Genomic DNA, 26,260 nt, shown 5'->3' on the forward strand with positions numbered 1-26,260 from the left:
TCATTAGTCTCCCGTCATTCATGCATTATAGCTGCTCACAGGGCAGCTGCTCACAGGTTGAAGTTCTATATGGAGAGGTTGGGAATTCTTTTCCAAGTACCTTGTGAGACTGACTGATCAACACCTTTTTCATCTTAAAATTATTTATCCAGATCTACACAATTATTACAACTTGAAGATGATGACGGAGATACATGTAATTGTCCTAATCTTTTTTCTAGGTATGCTGTGTTTAATGATGATGGCTCTCTTGCGGAATTGAAAGGATTTGAAGTGAAGCGTCGTGGTGAGCTGCAGCTGGTCAAGATTTTCCAGTCATCTGTGTTTGAATCTTTCCTTCAGGGCACCACACTAGATGAAGTGTATGCAGCAGTAGCTAGAGTTGCAAACTACTGGCTTGATGTTCTTTACAGCAAGGTTAGATAATTATTGTCGGTAGTATTTGTAGTTGAGGTCCTTATGTCGCGCTGATGGCAATAGAACTGATGATGTTTCAAATGGCTTTCCCCAGTTAATATGTTTCAAAAATCATATATCATCAAAGATCCTTAGCAATCCTGCAAACCTTTTTTATTTTTGCCATGGTTTACACTTCAAGGTAGTCTCTTGCCCTTTTGCTTCCATTATCCACTTTTTTGGAGGGAGTTATTATAACTGTTTTCTAATTTTGAATTTTGGCACACTTGGAATTAGTCAGTTAGTTAGTGTTGCCCTGCCATGAGATGCATAAAGCTGCAAATCTTGCTCTTCAATCAGCCCTGTCTTGTGATGTGCCCTTGGCTTTGACTTAGCTGGCCCACCCCTCTTGTCTGCATTCCTTTTCCACTGTCCTTCTCCATGTGGTCTTTGGTCATCCCACTTTCCTTTTTCGTCCAGGCTGCCACGCCATTGCTATGGTGAATTCTTGGAAATAAAGGTGCTCAATTAAAGCAAGCAATGTAAAAATCATTTCTGCCCATCTTTTTGGCCAATGTGGGACACTGCCCACTTTTCAGTTGCAGGAATCATCAGCACATACATACATACATACATACATACATACATACATACATACATACATACATACATACATACATACATACATACATACATACATACATACATACATACATACATACATACATACATACATACATACATACATACATACATACATACATACATACATACATACATACATACATACATACATACATACATACATACATACATACATACATACATACATACATACATACATACATACATACATACATACATACATACATACATACATACATACATACATACATACATACATACATACATACATACATACATACATACATACATACATACATACATACATACATACATACATACATACATACATACATACATACATACATACATACATACATACATACATACATACATACATACATACATACATACATACATACATACATACATACATACATACATACATACATACATACATACATACATACATACTTTATTGACTTTCCCTTTAGAGGCTTTTCAAAGACAATACAATAATAATTTAAAACTACTTAAAAACTCTAAGATAATATTCAGACTTAAAATTAATTAACTAGAATTAGGAATCTATAAAATCCTTGATAAGTTTACGTTTAAGATAAAACTTAAGAGCAGATACTTTCTCGAGAGTTTTTAGAGAGCTATCCATGGAGTTCCAGATACTGACTGTTCTGTAGTAGAACGTTCTCTGACCACTGGCAGACTTAAAAAGAGGAATGTTCAGCATTTGTGAACTTCTTGTGGCACGTCCGCTTATTTCTCCTCGCTTACTGAACTGGGAAGACAGATACTCCGGCACGCGAGATGTTAGACATTTGTAGGCCATGATAGCGCTCCTGAAATATAACTGAGTCGCGACTGGTAGCCATTTAAGCTCTTTTAAAACTGGTGTGATGTGATCATATTTGTGTGTACTGGTCGCAATTCGAGCGGCAAAATTCTGAATACCTTGTAATTTATTTATATTACTTTTTGATGTATTCGCCCACACGTTCGAACAATAAAAAAGTTTACTAAAAACTAAAGTATTTATAATAGTTAGTAGGGTGCATTTGTCAAAAACATGCTTTGTGCGGCTTATTTGACCGAGACAAGACATACAGGAGGAGACAGTTTTGGTAATGTGTTCGTCATAGGTCAGGTTCTTGTCCAAAATCACCCCAAGATCTTTAGCGGTGTGCTCCGGTACGAGTTCTCTTCCCATGAAGGTGAGGCTGGGAGTGTCCAGTCTGGAATGCATTTGCCTGCTGCCAAACACCATGAGTTTAGTTTTGCTTGGGTTCAACAATAAATGGTTGTTGGAACACCATTGGCCTATTCTATGCAAATCAACTCTTAAGTCAGCAAAGGCGTTTACAGTATCTTTCATTTTGAAGGATATAACTAGCTTAGTGTCGTCCACATAGCTCTGGACGCTGCAATTCTGTGGTGCTGAAGAAAGATCATTTGTGTAAATGCTAAATAAAAGTGGTCCCAGTATACTTCCCTGCGGAACGCCACAGACTATGGGCAAGGGCTCTGACAATGTTGAATGGATTCGAACCACTTGTCGTCTATCATTAAGGTAGCTACCAAACCACTGGATAACTGGGTCTGAGGCGCCTACATCTCGCAACTTCAAAATTAGGGTTTCGTGGTTGACGCTGTCGAATGCCTTACTCATGTCTAAGAACACTACCGAAGTCAACATCTTCTGGTCTATCGCTTTAAGAATAGTGTCGGTTGTTTCTATGACAGATGTTTCGGTTGAGTGCCATTTTTTGTTGCCGCTTTGGGTCTTTGTTAACCTGTCGTTTAAATGCAAGTAAGAAGTGAATTGATTATGTACGACCTTTTCACACACTTTTGATAAAACTGGTAGAAGAGAAATTGGTCTGTTGTTATTTGCCAGTTCGTGGTTTCCACCTTTATGGAGAGGTGTCACTTCAGCTAATTTCCAAGCTGTAGGAAATTTGCATGTTTCAATAGAAGTGTTGATAATAGACGTAATTACTGGAAGAATCGGGTTTAGGCAGTCCTTCAAAACACGAACAGAAATCTTGTCGATCCCTGGGGCTTTGTTTGATGGCATTGATGATATTATGCGTTCAATCTTGCCACTGCTTACGGTATTTGAATGAAACTGCTCACATGAAGGATATTGTCTTGGGACAAAATAATTTCGGTTGAGTGTTATGTTGCATTCATTAGCCAATGACTGGATTTTTTCAACGGAACTCTGGCCAACAGAAACGAAAAACCGATTAAACTCATCTGCAACAGTTTTGTTGTCCTTGCTGAAGATTCGCTGGGATTTGGATTTTCTAGGAATTATTTGGCGGATTGCTTTCCAAATATTGTTTGTATTGCCTGGGTTTCTTTGAATCTGTTCTGTGAAGAATTCTCGTTCAGCAATTTTAATTTCTCTTTTAACCTCCTGTCTTAAGTTTCTGTAAGCCGTCCAAGCCATAGGATCATTTCGTTTTCTTGCTTCTTTGCGCCAATCGTCTCTTGTTTTCATCAGCGCACGAATGTTATCAGTTACACATGGATTTGGCTTTCCGCGGACTTTAAAGGTTTTAATCGGAGCGTGTTCGTCGAGTATAGAAGAAAAAAGCAGATTGAATACGTGAAGCTTATCCTCGACCTCATCAAAAACATCAACTATTGACCACGGTGCTTTTGCAATATCATCATGAAATGTGTCGGCCTTGTAATGCTTGTAGCTTCTGGTAGTGATTCTGGTAGCACACTTCTCTCACAAATTGTCATCTTTCAGGCAGCAAACATGCCAGACAGTGAACTCTTTGACTTAATCTGTGAGAACCGCAGCATGTCTAGGAAGCTTGAGGATTATGAAGGACAAAAATCAACATCAATTAGTACGGCAAAAAGGCTGTCAGAATTTCTTGGAGACCAGATGGTCAAGGACAAAGGCCTCAGTTGCCGCTTCATTATTTCAAGGAAACCAGAGGGATCGCCAGTCACTGAAAGAGCCATTCCCTTAGCAATATTCCAAACAGAGGACAGTGTCAAGAAACACTACCTACGACGGTGGCTGAAAGATGCGTCAATGAGCAGCTTTGATATCAGAGATATCTTGGACTGGCAATATTACATTGAGAGGTTGAACAGTTGCATCCAGAAGATTATTACCATTCCAGCGGCATTGCAAGGGGTATGTAAAAAGCTTATTATGAAGTCACATGGTAAAATACAAAGAGAACACTTGAGCTCTTTGCCGTTTTGTGGTAACTTAGGAAACTGAAATACGCACCATTGCAAAGAGTTTGAACCGGTGGAAAGAAAATGACACCAATTGCCAAAATTGCACCACAACATATAGAAGAGTCTGTTTCTTCTTACATATTCATCTTTTCATGGTTAAATGGTTTAAATAGCTTCTGCTACTCACTAGCTCCTTGTGGCATCATAGCACAGTGCTAGAACCTTACAACGTCTGTTTGAGCCTTCTTTGACTTACTGTGACAGCTAAGGCATGTTTTTGTTTTAACCTTAAAACTGTTCCAAATGTCAACCTCTTGCACTGCATACAGCTATAACCACTAAATGACATGTTACATAACTATAATTGGGTTGCTCCTCGCAAATCAGAATTGTTTTTCAGTTAGTATTAAAAACAATGTCTTGTTTGTGTTCAGGTAAGCAACCCTGTACCACGCTGCACTCATCCAGACTGGTTACACAAGAGGCTGCTAGAGAGAAATGATGTTTTCAAGCAGCAGAAAATCAATGCCATGTTTGCACCACTTCCCAAGAAGAAGGTCTGAATATTATATCTGTTTGACAAAAATATAGACAGCCATGCCTTTGCAGTGAAGTATCGAGTCAACATTTTAGTCCCAAGTTCAGAATATACAAGGCTGTAAGCAATACCTTTCATTTTAGTTTTAGTTCTGGCAATTTCTTGGCACATCAAGACATTGACAAAATATCTCCTAGGAAAGGATTTGTTTTTTCTTGTTAACTGTCTGCTTGATAAATGATCACATATTGATAATGTTTGGTGAATTGAGAAGTCGATGCTCTAATTGATAAAAATCGATGTTTTAATGAGGTTTGACCACAGTAATCCACAGTAATCCAGTATTTGTTTCTAAATAAACTGGTGGGCTTCTTTGCCAGGCACGTGAAACACATAGCTACATGTATGTATCAACTTGAAGTTGCTAAAGGTAAATGAACTACTGAATTAGTGAATCTGACATGAAGATTAACATCTACACTTTCCTGTGATGAAGGGCTAATGCTCGATTCATCAACCTCATTAACTCACCACCTTTATCAACTTCCAGTTCTTTGGTTTTGCATAGAAAAAGAGAAAAGAAAGTCCATAGTATCAAATGTTGCATTTGCATAGAACTCTCATACACTGTTTTCAAAACTAGGCAAAGATATTTATTTTCTTGCACTTGTTACCTAAACAGCCACAGGATAACAACAGCGATCAAGAAAACCACAGTCCTCCCAATAGCCAATCACTGGACATAGAGGATATCGCCAGCAGAGGATCATCATTTACTGGTGTTCCTGTGGCCACAAAGAGAAAGCATGGACAAATGATGCTTGGAAGCAGCTCATTTAAGAGCAAGAGTCAAAACACTTCACAGCTGAGTGAGGGACAGCTGTCACAAACTTGGAAGGAGGTGCTTGGAGAGCCACCCCAGTGGGGACCAAACAAGGTGAAGACAGTTAGTCTAGGATAGTTGAGTGCAGGATAGTCAAAGAATGTTACTCAGAATAAATAAGTTAAGTCTGCTTACCAGCCAAGTGGCCCATCCAGCCAGAGCTTAACCCAGTTTCTGTAGTATTAATTGACTAGGAGTATTTCTACTCCCCCCTGGATGGGATGCTAGCTCATGGCAGTGTTACCCCCCAGTATTAAGTTTGCAGATACCCATTTATACAACTGGGTGGAGAGAAGCACTGTGAGAGTAAAGTCTTTCCAAGAACACAACACAATGTCCTGGCCAGGGTTGTAACCCGGACCGCTTGATCAGGGGACGAGCGCACTAACCATGAGACCACCATGCCTCCCACAACTCAGGATAATTAGTCTGGGATAATTGGTCAAGGATGATCAAGGGTAGTTATTCTAGAATAGTCAAGCAAGGAAATTTAGTCTAGTGTGGTTAATCTAGTTTAGTATGTCTACCAAAGTAAGCATAGCCTAGCTAGTGTTAGTCCAACCAATATTCATTTATTAACTATTATTATCCAACTGCAGCGAATACCGTCCAAATAACAGTACAAATATACAGCGATATTGTACAGTTGTTTGTACAGTAGAAAACCTGTTTGCTGGACAGGTCAGTGCACGCAAAACTGTCACTCTCTCCCTCTTTCACTGATAAATTTATTGACTACAGCAGTTGGATAATAAATCTCTTCTTAGATGTTTTGGTGTGTAGTATCGCTTTATATTTTTACTTGTTACTTGTATTTTGACTCGCCCTAAGGGCTCGTCAAAATATGGCACAACTTGAAAAAATATACAGTGATACTACACAACAAAACGTCTAAAAAGATATATATCTTTGAGAAAATTAAACAATGTGATAGCTGGAAAATAAATCCCCACTTGTTTAGTAACAGAAGATACCATGTGAAAAGTGCTGCTCATTGTTTGATGAATCAGTTCTACCTCATGTACCAGAAATAATAACTCATAATATGCTGGAAAATGAAATTACTGTTTGGTATGGATGACATGATTATTTCTTCTTGCAGGAAGATAAGGAGAAGTGGCTTGCATTTCAAAAGAAAAAGTGGGAATTTCAGTCCAAACAGCGAGCTGAGAGGAAGCGCCTACGGAAAGAGGCGGACACCATGGGGATAAGCACACTAGCAGTTGGGCGTGGCCCATCCACTGGGTTGTCAACCTTCATGAGACAGCAAGCAAGGTCTCTTGTAGACACTCCTTGGCAGATAATTCAGGTAAGATTTTGTAATCTTGATGTGTAGGGGCAGATGGGCTTGTTTTTCTTCCATGCTTTTGTCACCTCATTGCTTTACAACAGCTCAAGCTATAATTTTATTTATTAAGTGCAGACATGAAATTTTTATTTTTATCCTTCATTTCAGTTTGCTGAGACAAATGATCCAGGTACATTCAAAGTGTGGGCATTAGTAGGAGCAGATCTCCATGCCATCAAAGTCAATGTACCAAGGATTTTCTATGTCAACTGCCATACCCCAAAGGAAGGAGCTGGTACAAGTAAGTCATGCCAGTCCACATACTTCGATAGCTTCCATAAAACATGCCAAACAGGTGCTACATCATTAAAGTCTCACCACGATTGTGAGATCAGCAGTTGGGAGTTCTGTTCACAGAATAAACAGTCAGATCTTGCATTTAAGGTTATTTCAAATCCCAACAAGGGAGATCGGATGCTGTTGGTGCATGATCCACTTTGTAGCTAATAGAAAAGCATTGATGTCTGGCTTTCACTTATCGCATTATCCCTTTTGAAGGTTAAGATCACAGTTAAAGATGCACAATGCATTTCTGCAGTTGCCAGTAAAGCTAGCAAAAAAAGCTTGAATGTCTTAATAATTCAGATGTAAGTTCCAGCTCTGGTAAAGACATCTGTAACACAAGACTGTTTCTGATATCATTGTCATAATGTCCTTGCAGCATGGAGGAAAGTTTCCCGCACTCTTCCTCGATCTCACACAGTTCTTAACCTGTATGAGTATACTGTTCCTGAAAAAATATTCAGGGATCACTCAAGGTAAGGAGTGTATACAGCATGCATAGAAAGCCATGTCCAATATCCTGGGGCTTGTGGACTTTGCTATCGCACTGGTGGATTATTTCCTTTGTTTGACCAATGGGCTAATGAAATTTTTTTGGAAAATATTTTGGTTAATTCAAATTACAGAAGAACTGACAGAGATGAAATTATTGTATTAAGATTGATTTTAAATTAGCTAATCATGCTAGTAAGAAACTTTTTGGGTTCCAGCGGTGATGACTTTTGGGCAAATCTATTGTACAATGTCCTTGATGCCCGAAAATTGGTTTTCTTTGCACCCTGGTATATATACAAAATGTTGCCACTACTGAGAAATTTTTGTTTAGTTCTCATTTGCACGTGTCTCATGCATTGATTATTGTTTGGATTCGATTTCCTGTTACTAAAATGTGAGGCCTGATGAACTTCTAACTGTTTAGGGGGATAAAGCATCAAAAATATTGTGATAAAATAGCAAGATATTTGAGCCCTAAAATACCAGAATTCATTGTTATAACAAGCAATTCTTTCTCATACAAAATTTGCCACTAAGGAAAGAAAGTAACCTGTCATTGTAAGAATTGATTAAAACCAGATTTTTGGTAAATTTTTATAAACCCGTCCAGATTTTTTTTCTTCTTTTTAACTTCCTAGTAATATCAATAATACAATGTTTAACTCTAAAGCATTAATTTTTCTTTTGACAGTGAGCTAGCTACAGATTTGTCATCTCCTGACATTGAAGGAATTTATGAATCACAGGTTTGGAACCTTCCTTATTGTTTAGGTTATAAGTGTTTGATATCTTTGGAAGAGTAAATTTCAAGCTTTGCATTGCTTACTTTAATTAATGGCTCATCTCTCAGAAGATGTGCCATCAACAATGGCTTTGGATGTTTCTTGAGGCAACCCAACATTTTTGCTTTGAATATACAATGCCACATTGCAAGGTGTTCTTTCACCTGTTCATAAATTGTAAGGGTTCCAGGAAAGGACTGTTCAAAGTAAGAACAGTATCTTTCCTAATTTGAACAATCATATTGTACTGTAAGTAAGTAAGTATCATGCTGTAATATTATTATTTCCTCTTTTTATTTGTTTAGTTTTTGCCTATGTATATTGTGTTTGTAAATCAATTTAAACAAAATATTTCCTAATTTGACTCAAATTTTAGAATTATGATCTTTTGTATTATCTTCCTAACTTGTGACCTTGATACTTGACTTTTGACATTAATCTTGACTTTTGACTTTAACTCTTGAGTTGTGGCCTTTACTTTCAACTTTTAACCTTTACTCTTGACCTTTGACTGTAACTTTTTGTGTTACACATGTCACAACCATGCTTGGGTTTATTCACTCTTTGCTGACTTTGACTCACAAATGAGTTAATGATAGAGCCAAGTATAATTAAATTTGACATTTTTCAACTTTAAGGTGCCACTGTCTATGAGAGCAATAATCAAACTCGGATGTGTTTGTAAAGTGAACAAGATCTTTGCAAAGCTTTTTAATGGCAAGGTCAGTACTGATATGATTTATGAACTTCATAACATCAGTTATGTTAACAAGATTTAACTAAAGCTGTTAAATTAATTGTCTCTTTTAGGACTTGGACACATTCGATCTGGACCAACTGGAGTTCAAGACTCTTGCAGAATGTTCTTACATGGAAAATGCGAATCTCAAGAGAATGTATTTCTACCACAGCTCCTCGTAAGTTTTTGTTTTGGTCAGCTTGTGTAGAGGTCATTGTTTTGGTTTCATTCAGTCTTTTTGTATCACTGAGGATTTGTTTGGAAGTAGTCATTAGAATGTATGATGAGCTAAATTTAAGGGCTGCCTTCATTAGAGGTTACAGTTTGCAAAGTTTACGGCTGCATGCGTCAAGAGTTGTTTTTCTGTTTAGTAGTCATGCAGTGAATTGTCACCAGACTACAAACTCCTGATATCTCTTCAGCTGATTTTTGTTTTTTGCTCAATTATCACTTTTGCAACCAAAAAGCAACCAACATTGCTACTGGGCAATTTTCATTCTGAATTCAGTGTGATTTATTTCAAGCCATTCTATGGATATGCCTCTGTGAACATTACGTAAGTTTGATATTGGTTTTTAATTATTTATTTTCGCTGATACTATTATCTTGCCGGTATCTTTTGCAGAGATAATCGTGTTATACTTGCTATCTTTGTCCCTGCTTCTCGCAAGGTGAGGTTCAGTATAAAGATAATAAATGAATGCAATTAAAGCTCCTTGCATTTGACTAGTGCAGGACTCACTCCTCTTCCTGAATGATAAAACATATGTAAAGTAATAAAATTATTGTTTACTTCTTACCCCTTTATCTTGCATTTTGGTTCTGCAGGCTTCTGTGTTTGTAATAGATGCAGTGAGAAATAACCAAATGCCCAACCTGTCATCTCTGTATCAAACAGAAAGAACTGCAAGGTATGAAGACCAGAACGAAAAACAATCTTGTAACTAAGATGTGTTTGACATGTGCTGTTGTCTGTTATGAGTGTATGTGGCTGGTCCAACTTGTAAGAACCATTTACCTTTCTGATCCATCTCATCAATCCAACCCATCGCAGCTGTTTCGCTGGTCTAACCTGTTCAAACTATTGACACTGTCTAACTGTCTACCCCATAATTTTGACTAGTCAAACTGGTAAAACCTATTTGACTAATCCAATCTGTTAGACCCATTCCACCAGTCCAACCTGTCCAAACTATCAAAGCAGTCTGGGCTATTAGACCTATTTGACTAGTCCAATCTGTTAGACCCATTTGACCACTCCAAACTGTCCAAACTATTAAAGCAGTCTGGGCTATGGTACCTATTTGACTAGTCTAATTTCCAATCTATTAGACCCATAAAACCACTCCAACCTGTCCAAACTATTAAACTAGTCTGGGCTGTGGACCCATTTGACCTGTGTTTGACCTGCCTGCCCCACTTGACTTGTCCTGGTCAGACCCATTTGAGCAGTCCAATCTGTTAGACCCAATTGACCAGTTCAACCTTTCCAAATGGGACCCATGTCAGACCCAGCATACATGTACTTGCCTGCCCCAGTTGTGTTCACTTACTAAACTAATGTCGTCTCCTACAGAGTGGAAAGGGATGGAGATGTGAGTTTTCTCCCAGCAGAGAACTTTACATTTGATGTCAGAGTTGATACTGATTCCAGACAGGTATGAAGTATAACATGACTGTTATTAAAATTGAAACTGCGATGTTTACGGAGTTAATTTCTTTGTGATGTACATCTTTACAGACCTACAGAGCAATTCAAAGATTCCTCATGAACTACAAAGAAGAGAAGCGAGGACCCACAATGATCGTGGTTCAGTCTCCTTGGGGTAAAAGATATTTTATTTTCATATTGGTACAGCCATTTAGATTTGAGTCACTCATAGTCATTTTATTGGAGTCAGTAATGACAAAAAATTGTATTTCCAGCAAATAGTGCTGTTGAGGGACGTGCTTTCTGAAACTATTTGCAAATGACTCTGGCATGCCTTATAATCTGCTTGTGAAAAGAATGTCCTAGGTGAATTATTATAAACATTGTCATCCTTATCATCAATGAATTATATGATCATTAATTTCCAGTTCAAAAATATCAACAACAGATCTAAGAGTTTGTTGAGAATTTCTCCAAGGAAAGTTCCCTATTTTCAATTTTCAAAAAGCTTATTGTTAATCAACAGTTGATTTATGACAAACTATTGTTTTGTATCTATTTCTTCTTTAGATCTCAGTCACCTCACATCATCTATTCCTGGTCTCCAAGAGTTCCCTCTTGTGTGTCTGCCATACAGTGACAGGTATGAACATTATAGACCCCCAAAATCACTTCTTTTGACTTGCTGTGCTTTAATATTTGGATTTCAGCATGGCAAAGTGACCCCAGCGATAGTGAGTTGCACGCCTCAGTAAATGTGTTAACTACATTATTTTGTAACCTCCAGTATATGTTTTGTTCACTTATGTTCAACGGAGTCAGGGACAGAATTGACTTGAATGCCTATTATTTTGTTTGGTACTAAATTTCTGTAAGCAATGGTAATATAAGTGGACAATGACATATTTTTCTTACAGTACTGCTCAGCACAATGTTCTTGACTGGCAGCGTCATGCTGCAAGAAGGATGATTCATCATTATCTTGAAGTGGACATGTTTTATCAGGTTGGTCTGAACAGAATATTTGTCCTTATGGTTTTTTAGTGATAAAGAGATCACTATACACATACACATTGTGGGAGGTGCGGTGGCCTCATTGTTAGTGCGCTCGACTCCGGAGCGAGCAGTCTGGGTTCCAGCCCTGGCCGGGGACATTGTGTTGTGTTCTAGGGCAAGACACTTAGCTCTCATGGTGCCTCTCTCCACCCAGGTGTATAAATGGGTACTGGCAAATTTGATGCTGGGGGTAACCCTGCAATGGACTGGCATCCCATCCAGGGGGGAGTAGAAATACTCCTAGTCGCTTCATGCTACAGAAACTGGGATAAGTTTCAGCTTGATGGGCCACTTGGCTTGTATGCAGACTTAACCTTTTTTATGCACATAAGGGTCAAAAGAGTTATGAAATTCAACAAGAGAAATGACAATGGGTAGGAAGAATATTTGTCTGAGTATTTTACATGGTGTGGTCAAAGAAGAGCCAGGTATTTTTCCATTGCTCTTTGCAAACCCTTGTTCAGTCTCAGTGGCTCACTCACCACTTAACAAATGATAAGAGATCTGGAGTCTCACCTCGCAGTCCCTTGCAGTACTGTTACTCAGGAAGAATATGGCTTCTCATCTTTTGTTTTGGCCCCAGTAGCCTTTCCCACAAGCTACTTCGAGAGGAGGCTTGCTTCAGATTTCTTCTTGTTTGTAACTAGTGGCAAATAAAAAGTGGCCTTAAATGAAAAATCTACCATGTATTTACAGTCATTTTAGAGAGTTTTTAAAAGTTTTCTGTTCAATATTACTAACTAGGTAAAAGCCTTTGGGGTTGTTATTCTACATTCTAGAAGAAGACACTTATTACTGTCTTCTCCCGAGATACTAAATGAGCACAAGCAAAATGTAAGGGAAATCTGACAAAACATACCAGGACTAGGACACTAGCAGTGCTTACTTAGTGCTCTGACAGCCAGAGTAAATGCTGGACTGATAAGCCTCATGTACCTATATAAAGGAAGGATTTCTCCATCAGTATGTACACTGCTCTTTCTCTGATGCCCAGACATAATTGATTTGTTTAATTTTTTCATCAGACTCAACTGGAACTGGCACAGTACTTTCATGTTCCAGTAGGGAATGTCCCATCAGATCCCACTCTGTTTGCTGCAGATGTTTTCTATGCTCGTCACCTTCAAAAGCACAATCATTTGCTGTGGATGTCGCCAACTGACAGACCTGATCTCGGCGGCAAGGAGGATGATGATAACAGGTTTGTTCATCCACATGATTTTGATCATTGAGTAAACAAGTATCAGTCAGAAAATGCCACTTCCAGTTTGTGTTCCTCATGTTTGGTTAGCCACCAGTATCATGGAAAAATGCATTCGTAACATATGGTCACCAGATTGAAAGTTAACTAGTTAACAATATGTTATCTTTTAATATTTATTGGCTATTTGATTTTTCATTTCTAATGTTAGGCTCAGTGCGGTGTCTGAAGAGGGAGGGAATATTGAAGTCAACAATCCTGGCTGCTACCCTACAGTTTGTGTGGAGCTCTCAATTGACTGTTTTGCTGTCAACACTGTGCTACAAGTAAGGGTGGAATGTACAGCTGCTTCTTATCATTCTTGCTGCTTTAGCATTCAGAAGAGTCTTAGCATGCAGCAGCATCAATCTTCTGTTTGTTGATGTGTTATCTTTTTAAAATACTGGTTTGTACGTTAATATTTTCAGTCTGCACACATCAATGACTTTGAGGGAGGTTCTGTCACAGGAGTTAGCTTTGACAGTATGCCACAGGTAGGAAACATATTCAGTGAGGTACCTTAATCTCACTCTACTCATTACATGTGAAGTTTTGATGTGCCAATGTGTAGAAGAGTTTTCAACCACAGCATTACCTTGATATAGTGCTACTGGGTCAATCAAAAAGAAAGAAAGTTATGCTTAATTTAGCTATATCAGTTGTCTTCTTTACTACTGAAGATGCGGTGACCTCATGTCATTTTTTTGTAACTTTTAGGCATCATTGGAGGAGTTGGTCCAAGGAGGAGCAAGCGTGGCATCCAGTTTGACAACATATGACGAAGCTGCCTTGTGCTCAAGTGCCTTTAGGTAATGAGATTTGATACCCTTTTCATGACTGTTAAGGTTTCACACCAGTAATCAGCCAATCTGATCTGAAACAATTGGTAGCATAAGATGGAGCTGAATGGATTGGCATGAGCCAGTGTTCCAGATAAGTGGGGGGTTTCAGGGTAAAGACCCTACAAGGTTGGCTACATGACCAGACAAATTAATAGAAAATATATAATAATTTGTTGGGAGTAGTCGCAATTTCCCTGTTCCTTGTTGACACGCAACCTTGAAAACTTACCTGGAACCCTGTGAGCTGGTCCTGAAAATGATATTAATTGGTTGTAGCAGTTGTCAGCATACTCATCTCTTATTAGCATGTGTAATAAAAGTGCTCCTTTTGTTGCAGAATCCTTAAGGGAATGGTTCACAGCTGGTTACATGAAGTGTCCACTTATGAGAACTTAAATGCAGATACACAGTTGATGCATTTCTACAGGTATGAAGACCAACATAACATCAAACTATAGTCAAACCAGATCATGTGTACTAAAGGCATCTGCAGTTGATTGTTAATCAATGCTCGGGTGACACTCAACCAGCACTTGATTGATAGATCAGTTGACCCTCAATTAACAATTGGTCAATAGTTCATATAGTGGGATCATTTGCGTGAGGGTAGTTCTGAAAAGAACTGCTGTTGGTGACTGACGTTTCTACAACCTGAGCGGAAGTCATCTGCGGAGTCAAGTGAATAGTGTTTGTCAGTTGACAATGTTATAAGTCTGGTCCGTTGAAAGTGATTGGTCAATTTAGCCATGATGGTATTGCTTTCAAAGTGGGAGGCATGGTGGCCTCATGGTTAGTGCGCTCATCTTCGGATCAAGCGGTCCAGATTCAAGTCCTGGCTAGGGACATTCTGTTGTGTTCTAAGTCAAGACACTTTACTCTCACAGTGACTCTCCCCACCCAGGTGTATAAATAGGTACCGGCAAATTTAATGCTGGCGGTAACCCTGCAATGGACTAGCATTCCATCCAGGGGATAGTAGAAATACTCCTAGTTGTTTCATGCTACAGAATCCTGGATACATTCCGGCCTGATGGGCCACTTGACTCGTATGCAGACTTTACCTCTACTTTTCCCAACATTTCCAAGGTTCCCTGGCAGTTTCTCTTGCCACATCAGATGTGAAGGAGAAGACCATTTGATAACTTCAGTTTGCATTGTCTATGTACACTTGCAGATGGCTGTCATCTCCATCAGCTCTGCTGTATGATCCAGCTCTTTGTAGAATGGTGCAGAGGATGATGAAGAAGCTTTACATGCAGGTGTGATGTCAATTCTCAAGTTATTTGTTCTGTAATCTTTATCCTTTATTACAAGCCAGTAGGGTTCATGGGACCAGTGTTTCACCTTTGTTTATATACCTCTCTTCTCTGGCAACCTTTCCTCCTTTAGTTGTCCATCGCTTACAATAACTCTTCCTCTATGTCTTTAGACCCCATTTTAATAACCTCCCCATTCCATTTAGCTAACCTCTCTTTAATATCTGCTACCCAATGTTTAGCCCCTCCCCCTATCTAAAAGTTTTTCCCATGTTGTTAAGGCCCCCTCTATAGTCCCTTGCAATATAAGGCCACTCACCAAGAAACTACCACTCCTTCTATCTTATATCTTGATCTTCTTCTCAATTTGACCCCATATCTGATAACCCCCTGTTCTATTTAACCTCACTCTTTCATAACTACTCCCCCCCTTAATCCTCTCTTTAACAATCTTTCCTACTTTACTAAGCCCTGTCTTTATTATTCCCTTTCTTTTTCAAGGCCATCCTCTAAGGAACCACTCCTCTCACCTCTATCTCTGTATTTAATAAAACAACCAACTGCTGTTTTTTTATTCTCATCTCTTATAGCCTCTTATCCCCTTCCTATCACCTCTAATTCTTGTAATCCTTCCTTTATTTAGTGCACTCTCTAGGAACAATCCCCTCTCTGCTAAACTGCCCCTTTTGTGACTCCCTCTCTAAAAAGCCTCCACTTAGTCCAAGATTTTTAAGAACAGGATATGTTTTTAAGCACACGTTCCAACTATCAATATTTCCAATATATATTGTTTTTTTCCCCAGCTTGTTGCAGAATTCAAGCGTCTTGGTTCCACCATTGTATTTGCGAGCCTCAGCAAGATTATTATTTGCACCAAGAAGAGAAGGTAAGAAGAGCACATTTTCGTGTCTACAGTGTCATGTCACACAACACCTAAAAATGACATTGTTTTGTCACTCTCTCACAGTGTATCTGATGCCAAGGCCTATGTGGATTTCATTCTTAATAGTATATGCAAAAAGGACTTGTTTCATAGCATTGAGATTAAACCTGAATCGTGCTGGGAGTATCTTATGTGGATGGACCAGGTAAAGAACAACTGGATCATGTGTACTAAAGGCATCTGCGGTTGAGTGTCCATTGATACCCTTGATCCGCATTCTATCAACATTTTGAATGAAACTTGATTGACATCCTGATCGGTGCTTGGTTGACACTCATAAGCATCGATCAAAAATTACTTGACTGTCGACCATGATGTGGCTTGAGTGTTGATTTATTGTCAACTGAGGTGTTGATAGAGGGTCGATCAAGGGTATGGATTGAGGGTGTTGATCAAAAGTATGGATTGAAGGTATCGATTGACACTTGACTGTGGATGCCTTTAGTACACACGATCCAAGCAACTTGTCAAGCAAATTGCTTTCTTTCTTTGTTCCTCCAGACATAAATTTCTCAGAGGGCCTTCATGTTACTTCAAGTTATGATTTTAGGCACAGTAAATCTTATATTTAGTACCAGGAGGAAAGATGACTTCATTTTTTATTTTTTGTAAAGAAGAGATGGGGGTTGTTACAATTAAAGTTTTGAAGTTGGTGGTTTTGTTGTAGGAGTAAGCAACTGGTATGATGCCTTTTTCCAAAGGATCAGAAAGAATAGCCCAGTTGAATAGCCAACCTAGGGGCCCATTTCTCTAAAGCCCTAGAAACCTTTCTAGGGCATACAAAGCCATTTTGCCACTGTGTAATCCTAAGGTTTGAGATTTTGCTATGGTTTTCCAGTTGTAACTGGAGGGGGTTGACTAAAAAGCAAGAACTAATGTGTTAGTTCTGACAAATTATTACACAAGTAGTGAATCATTATTAAATGTAGCTGTAAAAATACCCTTTTTTTGCCAGGCTAACCATGGTGGTGTGCGAGGCAAGCTCCCTAAAGATGTAGAGGAAGAGGAGGCTATAGAAGGCACAGCAGATCTAGAGAACAGCAGTGATGAATTGGTGGCTACTCCTGATGATGAAGTAAAACAAAATAGTGACATGTAACAAATTTTGATGTAAGATATCAAACATGAGAAACAGTGTTTCATGGGGATATCCAAACACTGAGAAGAGAGTTGAAAATACATCGCAGAGCAGAGTATTTTTGACAAAATTCGAGGTGTTGGATAGCCAATGAAACACTGTCTCAAGTGTTTGATATATCTTCTCAATCGAAACAAAAACTAAGGAGTAAATGGAGAAGTAAAATCCTCAAAATCTATGCTAATGAAGACCGGGTATCCAAACCTCATTCTCGGTCGTGATTATCTTTGTCTTAACTTGATGGATTATTAGTGAGTTTAAGAAGTGTCAATCAATGTAACTGATAATTAGTTGTTTCTAGCTGAGATTCATGATATTCCAGCATTTTAGCCATTTTGCAATACATTGGCTAAACTAAATCCTTTCCTTGTGTTATGTATGACTATGAGAGAAAGATGTTCTTGAGACTCCTAATTGGTACCAACTTTATTTTACACAGAGCATCTTCCCTGTATATTTAAGTACCTGTATGTCTTTAATGAAAATGTACAAATTCTCGGATCATGTGTAGTAAGGGCATCTACGGTTGAGTGTCGATCAGTACCCCTGATCTTACGTCTAATTTTTGCAGACATGCCATGAAGTGTCGATTGATACATATAACTTGGTCAACACTCAGTCAACTATCGACCAACTGCCAATCAAGTGTTGATCTAGTGTCAACCAAGCATCAATTGAGATGTTGACGTTGATCGAGATGTCAATTGAGGATAGATTGAGGGTATCAATCGACACTCCACCACGGATGCCTTTAGTACACATGATCCAAATTCTCTTTACTGGTATCCATACATTTGTCATAAAATTATTTGGGAGAAAGTGTTTTGGGTGTCAACTAAGTCTAGTTTTGATTCCTTTTCCAGCCCAATGTGGAAATGAACTGGAACATGAAGAAGTACCTTCCCACAGCTGCGTCTTGTCAGAGTTATTTTCAGGTATCTATATGCTATATGTCTGTGTCTGAAGAGCGTTGGCCAACTTTGTTACTGTGCCAGTATATGTCGATCACTCAGTGTATATGGCAAATACTGTGACATTATGATAATAAGTTCCGGGCATGCATTTGCTCAAAAGGCTTTTCTGATGAGCTTGTTTAGTCTTTATGTTTGGAAGAGAAATTGTGGTTGAAACATGTAAGGTATTTAATGATGCTGGCAGGTTAAACTTGCCCTGTAGAAGAAAATGAAAAAAAAAAGCTTTTCAGTCTACTGAACTTCTCAGATCTCTCAGAATACTACAGTAAACAAGCTCTCTAAAAGCTTTATTTACAAGCTAAACTTAAGCATAAACCCCTTTTCTCCTGGAGGGGCTATTGAAGAATACCTTTTTTTGGGGGGGGGGGGGAGGGAGGCTATTATTTGAATGTTACAACATGTCGGAGCTTTGTCAGTCATTGTATGAATGAGATGTTTTTGGGGAAGTGCAAATCATTGGTCAGATTCAAGTGCCATACCTTAAACAATGGTTTGTCAATTTCTGTAATTACATACTTTCAGAGATAATGTTGTGCATTTCCTTGTTCTGACTTCCCACTGATCTTCCTGTATGAGTTAAGGCAGGAGTTAACTGGGGCTTTTTATCATGTGTTTCTAACATTGGCAGTTTTATTTCCTGTAGATTGTCATTGCTAGTCACATTCACGCAATTTACACCCATTCCTTGGAAGAAAGGCAACGCATTGAGCCTGGAAATACTCCCATCAAGAAAAGAACAAGCTCCCAATCACAGGTGCCTGTGAAACTAAGTTCAAAATATCAATTCTCCTTACTGAGATATAGATTTAATGTTAAATGTAGCTTGAGAATTTGGTGGTCCATCACTTGATTCAGTTTCCCCTAGTTAGTTATTTCTATTAATCAGGTCTCATACTGGTATGTCCATATTCAAGAGGTAAGTCCTTATTGAGGTATCCTTCTATAAGAGTAGTCCTCTAACAGACGTTGTGCCCTGACAAGAGGTCTAGTTCTCCTCTGCCAGATTTTGTCCCCTTATCATAGATGTCCCTTACAGGAAGTAAGCCCTAATTGGAGATGCCCTCTTTTTGTGAGTCACTCCCTTATTATGGGAAGTTTTGTGACTACAAATTTGACTGAACAGACTGATTCAATGTTTACTCTTAAACAGAGAGTTGCAGAAACCTCAGCTACTCCCAGTCTAGTAACATTTGCCCAGGAGAGAATTTCTGGAGAGCTGACACAGACCCTGTTCTCGTAAGTATATAATTACTTTGTCAATGGATTGCAAACTCAGCTGACAAATAAAGAATTTTAGATGATATGAACATCTTAGAATAACAGCTAGTGCCTCGCTCACAAAATGCAGTGTGGACAAAAGTCCAAACCTCTTGATCTGCACAGAAAGTAGTGTTCTAATGTAACTTTTCAGGATCATGTGTACTAAAGGCATCCATGTTATCAGTTGACACTTGATGGACATCTCGATCGATACTCGGTTGACACTCCATCAACAGTCTGCAATAAATTAGTTGACTCTTGTCTGACTGTTCAATTGATCAATTGACGGAGATGTTGATAGAGTGTCAACTGAAGTGTTGATTGAGATGTCCATCGAGTGTTGATCCAGGGTATTGATCGAGGATATTGATTGACACTCGACTGCAGAAGCATTTAGTACACATGATCCACTTTTCAATAAAGGAATATCATTGTTTTTTGTGTAGGGTAACACAGAAGATACAACACACTTTGTCAGGAGACCGATCCTCAAACACAGACCCTAGTGTAGAGTTCCCTCTTCTACCAGGATCCCATCTTCCTTTGAACAACCCAGCCTTGGAGTTTGTGAAGTTCATTTGTAAGGTAATGCTGGTTGATCTGCTGGTTTACAATCTGTGTTGCAATAAATATTGATCACGATAGCTTTGTAGCAAGTGGTTTGCTGAAAACATATTCCCAAGAAATTACACGTCAGCTTTCAGTGTTGGTTGTCTTATGTACCATCCGGGATTAAGAGGACTTAAGATGGTTTCAGTGTCAGTCAGGATTCACAAATAAGCAAGATCAGAATCCTGGACAGGCATGCCTACAAATTTTAGGGATGGAAATTATTTTTTAAGTATGCAATTTTTAAGAGAAATTTATGCTGATTGAACCAAAGATTGCAATGTAGGGAAAAAGATTTGATTGGCTTCACTTTGATTGATTCTTTTTTTTTTATAATTTTTTTTATTTAATTATTTTGTGATTTTTTTCCAGGTATTGTCACTAGATTCCAACACGCAGCATCAAGTGAACAAGCTAAGGTATACAAACCTCCTTTCCAATATCATGCTTTTATCAAGAGTTCTAAGATTTAGTTTCTTAGCAGATACCGTAACTGACTTGAGAACCATACTCTAAATTATTTAATCCTATGGTGTCAGCAGTGAGATTCTTTTGTTATACAATAGTTGAATTTGTGCAAGAATGATCAACATTTAATTTCTCTTTACAATATCAATACACTGTCATGCAAAATGGTACTGAGAATAAAGTAAATCATCAACTAGAGGATATTGTCTTGATGAAATGTGGCCAAGTGGTTTAGGGTGCCGATCTTGTAATCCGGGGTCCTCGGTTCATGCACTCCACTCTTGGCTCTAGCTGGAGTTTTTCCTCTGTGGTGCCAGGTTCCTCCTACCAGTTGAGATTTTTAACAATTGTATGTCTATCTGAGGTATTTATTTCACTGTTTGTTTTCATTGGCCCTGAAATATTGGGGAGTGGTCAATTAGAACAGTTTCAATTTGAGTGTCAAAAAGTAATTGGTTTTGTATCACTATGCTACACAATTGACTTAAAAACCTTGCACCACTCTTTCATTCTATCAGAAGTAAAACCTTGTTTGCTCTTGTTTTCCAGGACTTTGCATCATCTAATTTTCTTAATTACCATGACTGATATCTAACGAAATGTATGGAAACCAAAGCGGAAAGTGAATATTCAGCACAGGGCTAAAAGCTTAAAGTTTTCAATACCAATCCTGTTATTTGTATCAGCTATTATGTTTCAAGGAAGACAAGCGGAAATCCCAATCTAGTGCTTACTTCTAGTGGGATGTTTAATCAACTAACATGATGCTCGTGTTCATCTTCAGACGTGACTTGTTAAGACTCCTTGGTATTGGAGAATTTTCTTTAGAAGCAACATTTAGGGATCCTTGCTCTTCACTTGTGCTTCCAGAGGTACGCAGACTCACTAGTTACATTTCAATGTTAACTTCACCCTTAACTCCTGGATATTTTTTTTGGTTTCACTTTGGTATTTATTGTTGGGATAATGGTAACAGCACAATATTGTTGCTCAATATTAGTGGTACTGGTGGTTTTGCAATTTTACTTTTGTGTGGCTACTTGAGGTTCGGAGTTTCTTTCTCGTACTTCTATCTTCTTCCCAGCCTACACAGATGCTCTCTGTGCTCATCACATGCTCCACCACCAGTTGTATTTGTTGGCAGTTTGCCTTTGTTTTGAAGTAACTAATCAGCACTTGTCTATTGAATCACATTGTAGCCAATAATGAGCTATGCTAGCATAGAAATCGACACCTGTAGAGTAACTTCTGCAAAATGATTTATGGAGAGGAGCACATGACGAGCACAGAGAGCATCTCCATAGGGGGCTATCTACTTCCCTGATAGTCTATCTGTTAGCTCTTACAATTGTGCTGTAGTGTGTTGCGTGAGTAACAATACATAACACACTTTGCATAGACATGTCACATGAACATGTCACTGAACTCTGAACTCTGGTTTCTGAAGAAAAAGTGACAAGGAGTGTTGCATCTCCCTCTCTGGGGATGGTCCATCACTGGTTTGCTCTTTCTTATCAGCAATTTTGCCAGGTTACCCAACATCATATTATGATTTACCACTACCCATGTCTTCTCTTCCTGGGTTAGATAACTGTGATTCTGAGGATACAGTATAAAACCAGTCAGTCACCTGGGTTCAAGTCAGTGTGCACCAAAAATCAGTTTTCCACCTGCCTTGGGCTATTGTGGATGACTTTCTTTGCATGCTGGTTCAAGTAGCATCTCAGCCCCTGTGGTAGATTTGTGGGGGAGGGATTGGTTGCCTAATCACCCCCCTTTGAAGAAGCAAAACTTGAAAATATTGCAAAAGGAACTGTGAATATTGTGGCAGAAATAGAGGCAAACTCTCTGGACAGGTTCCTCATTGTAATTTCTACATTGTGACATTGCTACTATTTTTAGTGAAATAATTTTCAATTAGTTTCCAATTGTCAAATTGCTACATTTTGGGGACATGTTTCATTGATTCTTCAACCTCAAGGTACCATACACCCCTCCCCCTGAAAAATCCTGGATCCACTCCTGCAATCCTCAGTCAGTTGGAGAAGCTCACTATGAATGATTTTGGAGGTTCTCCAGTAGCCACCTTGACTGAAATGCTTCTAATATATTGTTTGACATCTTCCAACAGGTTATTTGTCTGTCCTGTAACTCATGTCGTGATCTCGACTTGTGCAGGGACCCCTTCATAACTCCAGTACAAGGAAACAATCCGTATGTAATGCTAATGTAATGTAACCATATAAACTCTTAAATTTTTTTATGAATTCTTTGTTACTCTTAAAAATGGGCAAAAACTTGGTGATTTTCATCTCAGCTTCTTCCAAATAGTAGGCACATGACAGTATTTTACAGTTGTCACAAAATAAGAGTTTATATGATTTTTTTGTGGTAGGAGGGGGGGTACTGTTTATGAGGACTTTTAGCTACATTTCAAAGTCCATAACGTGGTCTCTGTTCAACCTAAAAACATCAAACTTGATCAAACTACCAGTCTCAATGTCATCTTTTTGGTGGTGGCGTCAGGTTATCAATATAAGATTTGAAACTCATCCCAGTTCCTTGCACAACTCCAAAATGGCCGATAGACAGCATAGTTACAGTGGGATGTCACAGAAAAAAAATTGAAAAAGTTTGAATAAGATTTTTTTTTCCTTTCTTTTTTTACAGTGCATGTTGCAGATGTGCCAATTTAGAATGTGGCAGTGAATATGACATGGACTTCATAGAAAGTCAGCTAATTGACATGGTGCAAGAACAATCAATGGCATTTGTTCTTCAGGACTTGAAATGTGGCAAATGTCATGGAGTGAGTATTCTGGCTTGTGCCTGCTACTTATTTTGCTAAACATTACATCAGACTCTTCTCTTGAGATGGCTTGAGGGAGGGCAATAGACCAATTTCGATACATTAAAATTCAGCCTAAAACAATAGACCTCAGTACAAGGCTATGCGGAATAACTGCAGAGTTTCTGGGGTTTATTCCCCACAGCCTCATGCCGAGGTCTATAGTGTTAGGCTGAATTTTAATATATCACAATTGGTCTATTGGCAGGTAATGGTTCTCTCAACCATACAGGGAGTGGAATACCGGTAATTCACTCCCAGGGGTACTGCCAGTAATAGCCTTTACAGGGAGGTTCTGCCTGAAAGGGTTACCTTTTCCAGGCTTCAGGTCTAGAAAAGGGTAGGGATTTCATAGGTTGAGGTATATGAAAGGGTAGGGAAATATATTATTTAAGTCAGATTCAGATTTTAGATTTTTATTGTTTTGCACTATTTACAAAAATTGAAGGGTTTCGCGCAAAAAGGGCGTATGTAGCATTTTGGGCCGATTTTTATTTTTTGCAGGATCAAGCTAATTTTTGGCAGACTGACTTGTTTTGATATGAAAAGCATCGTTGCGTAATTGTTTTTGTTGATTTGCGCTTCGTTATCGAGAAATAACGTATGCAAAAAACTCAGTCTGCCAAACATTAGCTCGATCCTGCAAAAAATAAAAATCGGCCCAAAATGCTACATACACCCTTTTTACACGAAACCCTTCAATTATAACTTTAAGTCCAATGTGAGAAAGAACTGCATATAAAACTCTTGTTGTCTGGTGAACATCTCTTCTAGTTATGAAGGACTGTGATGTAGGATTGTTCACTAAGTTAATTGCAAGGGTTTAGAAAAGGGATACAGTGTCGGTATTTAGAAGAGTACCTTTTTTCAATAAAAAAGTATATGGGGTACCTTTTTTGTCAAAATGGTTTACAAAAGGGTAAGGGGTGGGACCTTGGGAAAGGGCCTCCCGGTATGAAACTTTATAGAATACCCCTCTCCCTCTCCCTTGGGAATTTGCTCTGATCTAGACATGCCAAACTTGAGGTTTCATGGTTTAAACTTTTTAAGAATGGGATAAGAATGTAATGGAACATGGCTATATTATATCATAATACTTTTTTATACTCTACTTAAGAGTATTATTACAAGAGTCTGCATCAGGCCAATAACTGACACAGTCGGAACTTAACCCGGTTTCTGTGGGATGGAGGGACCAGAAGTATAGGAGTATTGACTGATATATTTTTAATTACAGGTGAAAGCTACCAACATGTCAAAATACTGCACATGTGCTGGCAACTTTGCCTACACTGTACCTATTGATGACTTTTTTGACAAGTTAAAGACATTCAGGAATGTGGCCAGGTATTTATAAAACAATACTTCAGCATCTTATATACGAAAATGGGTTTGATAAGCCTGTCAATACAGTATGGGATCTCTGCCAGTTGTTATGCCACTGAAGATACCAATAGTGCAAACCAACAGGTGTAATTCTGTGAAGGTGAATTAATCAACATGACACGAGCGTGGGACAAAGAAAAATTCTGAGTCCCCGACAGGAATCGAACCCATGACCCCCCAACACCGGGCGGGCGCTCTATCCACTGAGCTACGAGAACTCATGGAGAGCAAGGTCATTTAAGTGAGTTCATATATGATAGGTGTCCTGCATACTGCTAGGATCAACGCTATCGAATTCATCGTGAGTAGTGATAAGTTAATAAAGATGGTGAATTTTAAGCTCGGTAATGAAATGTGAAGGTGAATTAATCAACATGACACGAGCGTGAGACAAAGAAAAATTTTGTCCCACGCTCATGTCATGTTGATTAATTTACCTTCACATTTCATTACCGAGCTTAAAATTCACCATCTTTATTAACTTATCAGGTGTAATTCTGTTTACATCTGTGGGCCAGGGTTTGGTATACAAAGAAAAAATGTTATATGTATGTAGTTATGTAGTAGTAGTAGTGATATGTTAGAAACTTAAAGTTCTTGCTGTGTGTGTGTGTTTTGTGTGTGGTCATTTTGTCTTGTGACCATAAGGAATATTTTTGGAATGTATAAGAATTTTTTTGTCAGCGTTTAGTACCAGTTTACTGCTTGATACCTGGACTTACAATTGTCTTGTTCAAATCTGATCTTTTTCAGGCATTACAAGTTGCCACTTCTGGAAGAAACTGTCAACTGGATTATGCAGAAAAATCCTCATATTTCATAATAGTCTCAGGAAGGACTGCAATGCCTGAGAAAGTTATCTCTGTGACTTTTGTGATGTCTTGTGACATGATCGCCAGGGCCTTCAACCAAGGCCAAAATAATGATAATGAGTAGATAACAGTTCAACTCTAAGACAGGCATTCATTAGCGACAGCTCGGAGACACTAGCGATCGCTAGGAATATGCAACTGGTATAGGAATTTTTTTTTTTCATTACAGGGGAGAAAATGGGTGTGCAATAATTTGGCTGCCTTCTCAGGCACTTTTTCTAGAAATAGTGATGTGATTGTGGAAATGGTGTATAATCACAAGTTGTGGTACATGTACAGATGCTGACTAAATGTGTGTAAATAATATATACCAAAGCAAACTTTGCTGCTTCTGTTAATAAAAATGTTGTTACACAATGTTGTGCTCAATCTGTCAAAATTACTCTGAATTAAATGGGAAAA

General features: G+C 38.5%; 1 protein-coding gene across 2 annotated transcripts in view; it reads left to right on the forward strand.

Annotated features, from left to right (window-relative positions):
• LOC110050326 (DNA polymerase epsilon catalytic subunit A-like) overlaps positions 1-26,215 on the forward strand; it is a 48,224-nt gene extending 22,009 nt beyond the window's left edge. The window contains exons 32-66 of one of the 2 annotated variants that reach the window (XM_089293268.1): positions 222-417; positions 3,800-4,198; positions 4,683-4,805; positions 5,469-5,723; positions 6,772-6,978; positions 7,126-7,258; positions 7,679-7,775; positions 8,486-8,540; positions 9,215-9,298; positions 9,387-9,493; positions 9,941-9,986; positions 10,144-10,226; positions 10,892-10,973; positions 11,057-11,141; positions 11,537-11,609; positions 11,884-11,971; positions 13,048-13,223; positions 13,435-13,549; positions 13,691-13,756; positions 13,980-14,071; positions 14,442-14,531; positions 15,279-15,363; positions 16,164-16,246; positions 16,328-16,448; positions 17,259-17,378; positions 18,305-18,376; positions 19,059-19,169; positions 19,566-19,651; positions 20,122-20,260; positions 20,657-20,703; positions 21,537-21,624; positions 22,884-22,966; positions 23,423-23,561; positions 24,838-24,947; positions 25,740-26,215. In XM_089293268.1, the coding sequence (XP_089149394.1) occupies positions 222-417; positions 3,800-4,198; positions 4,683-4,805; positions 5,469-5,723; positions 6,772-6,978; positions 7,126-7,258; positions 7,679-7,775; positions 8,486-8,540; positions 9,215-9,298; positions 9,387-9,493; positions 9,941-9,986; positions 10,144-10,226; positions 10,892-10,973; positions 11,057-11,141; positions 11,537-11,609; positions 11,884-11,971; positions 13,048-13,223; positions 13,435-13,549; positions 13,691-13,756; positions 13,980-14,071; positions 14,442-14,531; positions 15,279-15,363; positions 16,164-16,246; positions 16,328-16,448; positions 17,259-17,378; positions 18,305-18,376; positions 19,059-19,169; positions 19,566-19,651; positions 20,122-20,260; positions 20,657-20,703; positions 21,537-21,624; positions 22,884-22,966; positions 23,423-23,561; positions 24,838-24,947; positions 25,740-25,809 (4,006 nt within the window). In that variant the 3' untranslated portion in view covers positions 25,810-26,215. Of the gene's footprint in view, positions 1-221; positions 418-3,799; positions 4,199-4,682; positions 4,806-5,468; positions 5,724-6,771; positions 6,979-7,125; positions 7,259-7,678; positions 7,776-8,485; positions 8,541-9,214; positions 9,299-9,386; positions 9,494-9,940; positions 9,987-10,143; positions 10,227-10,891; positions 10,974-11,056; positions 11,142-11,536; positions 11,610-11,883; positions 11,972-13,047; positions 13,224-13,434; positions 13,550-13,690; positions 13,757-13,979; positions 14,072-14,441; positions 14,532-15,278; positions 15,364-16,163; positions 16,247-16,327; positions 16,449-17,258; positions 17,414-18,304; positions 18,377-19,058; positions 19,170-19,565; positions 19,652-20,121; positions 20,261-20,656; positions 20,704-21,536; positions 21,625-22,883; positions 22,967-23,422; positions 23,562-24,837; positions 24,948-25,739 lie in introns of those variants that run through there. The other variant, XR_016208274.1, reaches the window with a different exon arrangement.
• Positions 26,216-26,260: the final 45 nt, after the last annotated feature.

Source organism: Orbicella faveolata, unplaced genomic scaffold, assembly GCF_042242905.1.
Source record: "Orbicella faveolata isolate gen_17 unplaced genomic scaffold, um_ofav_v1 contig_25, whole genome shotgun sequence".
In the NCBI taxonomy this organism is placed as follows: Eukaryota; Metazoa; Cnidaria; class Anthozoa; order Scleractinia; family Merulinidae; genus Orbicella; species Orbicella faveolata.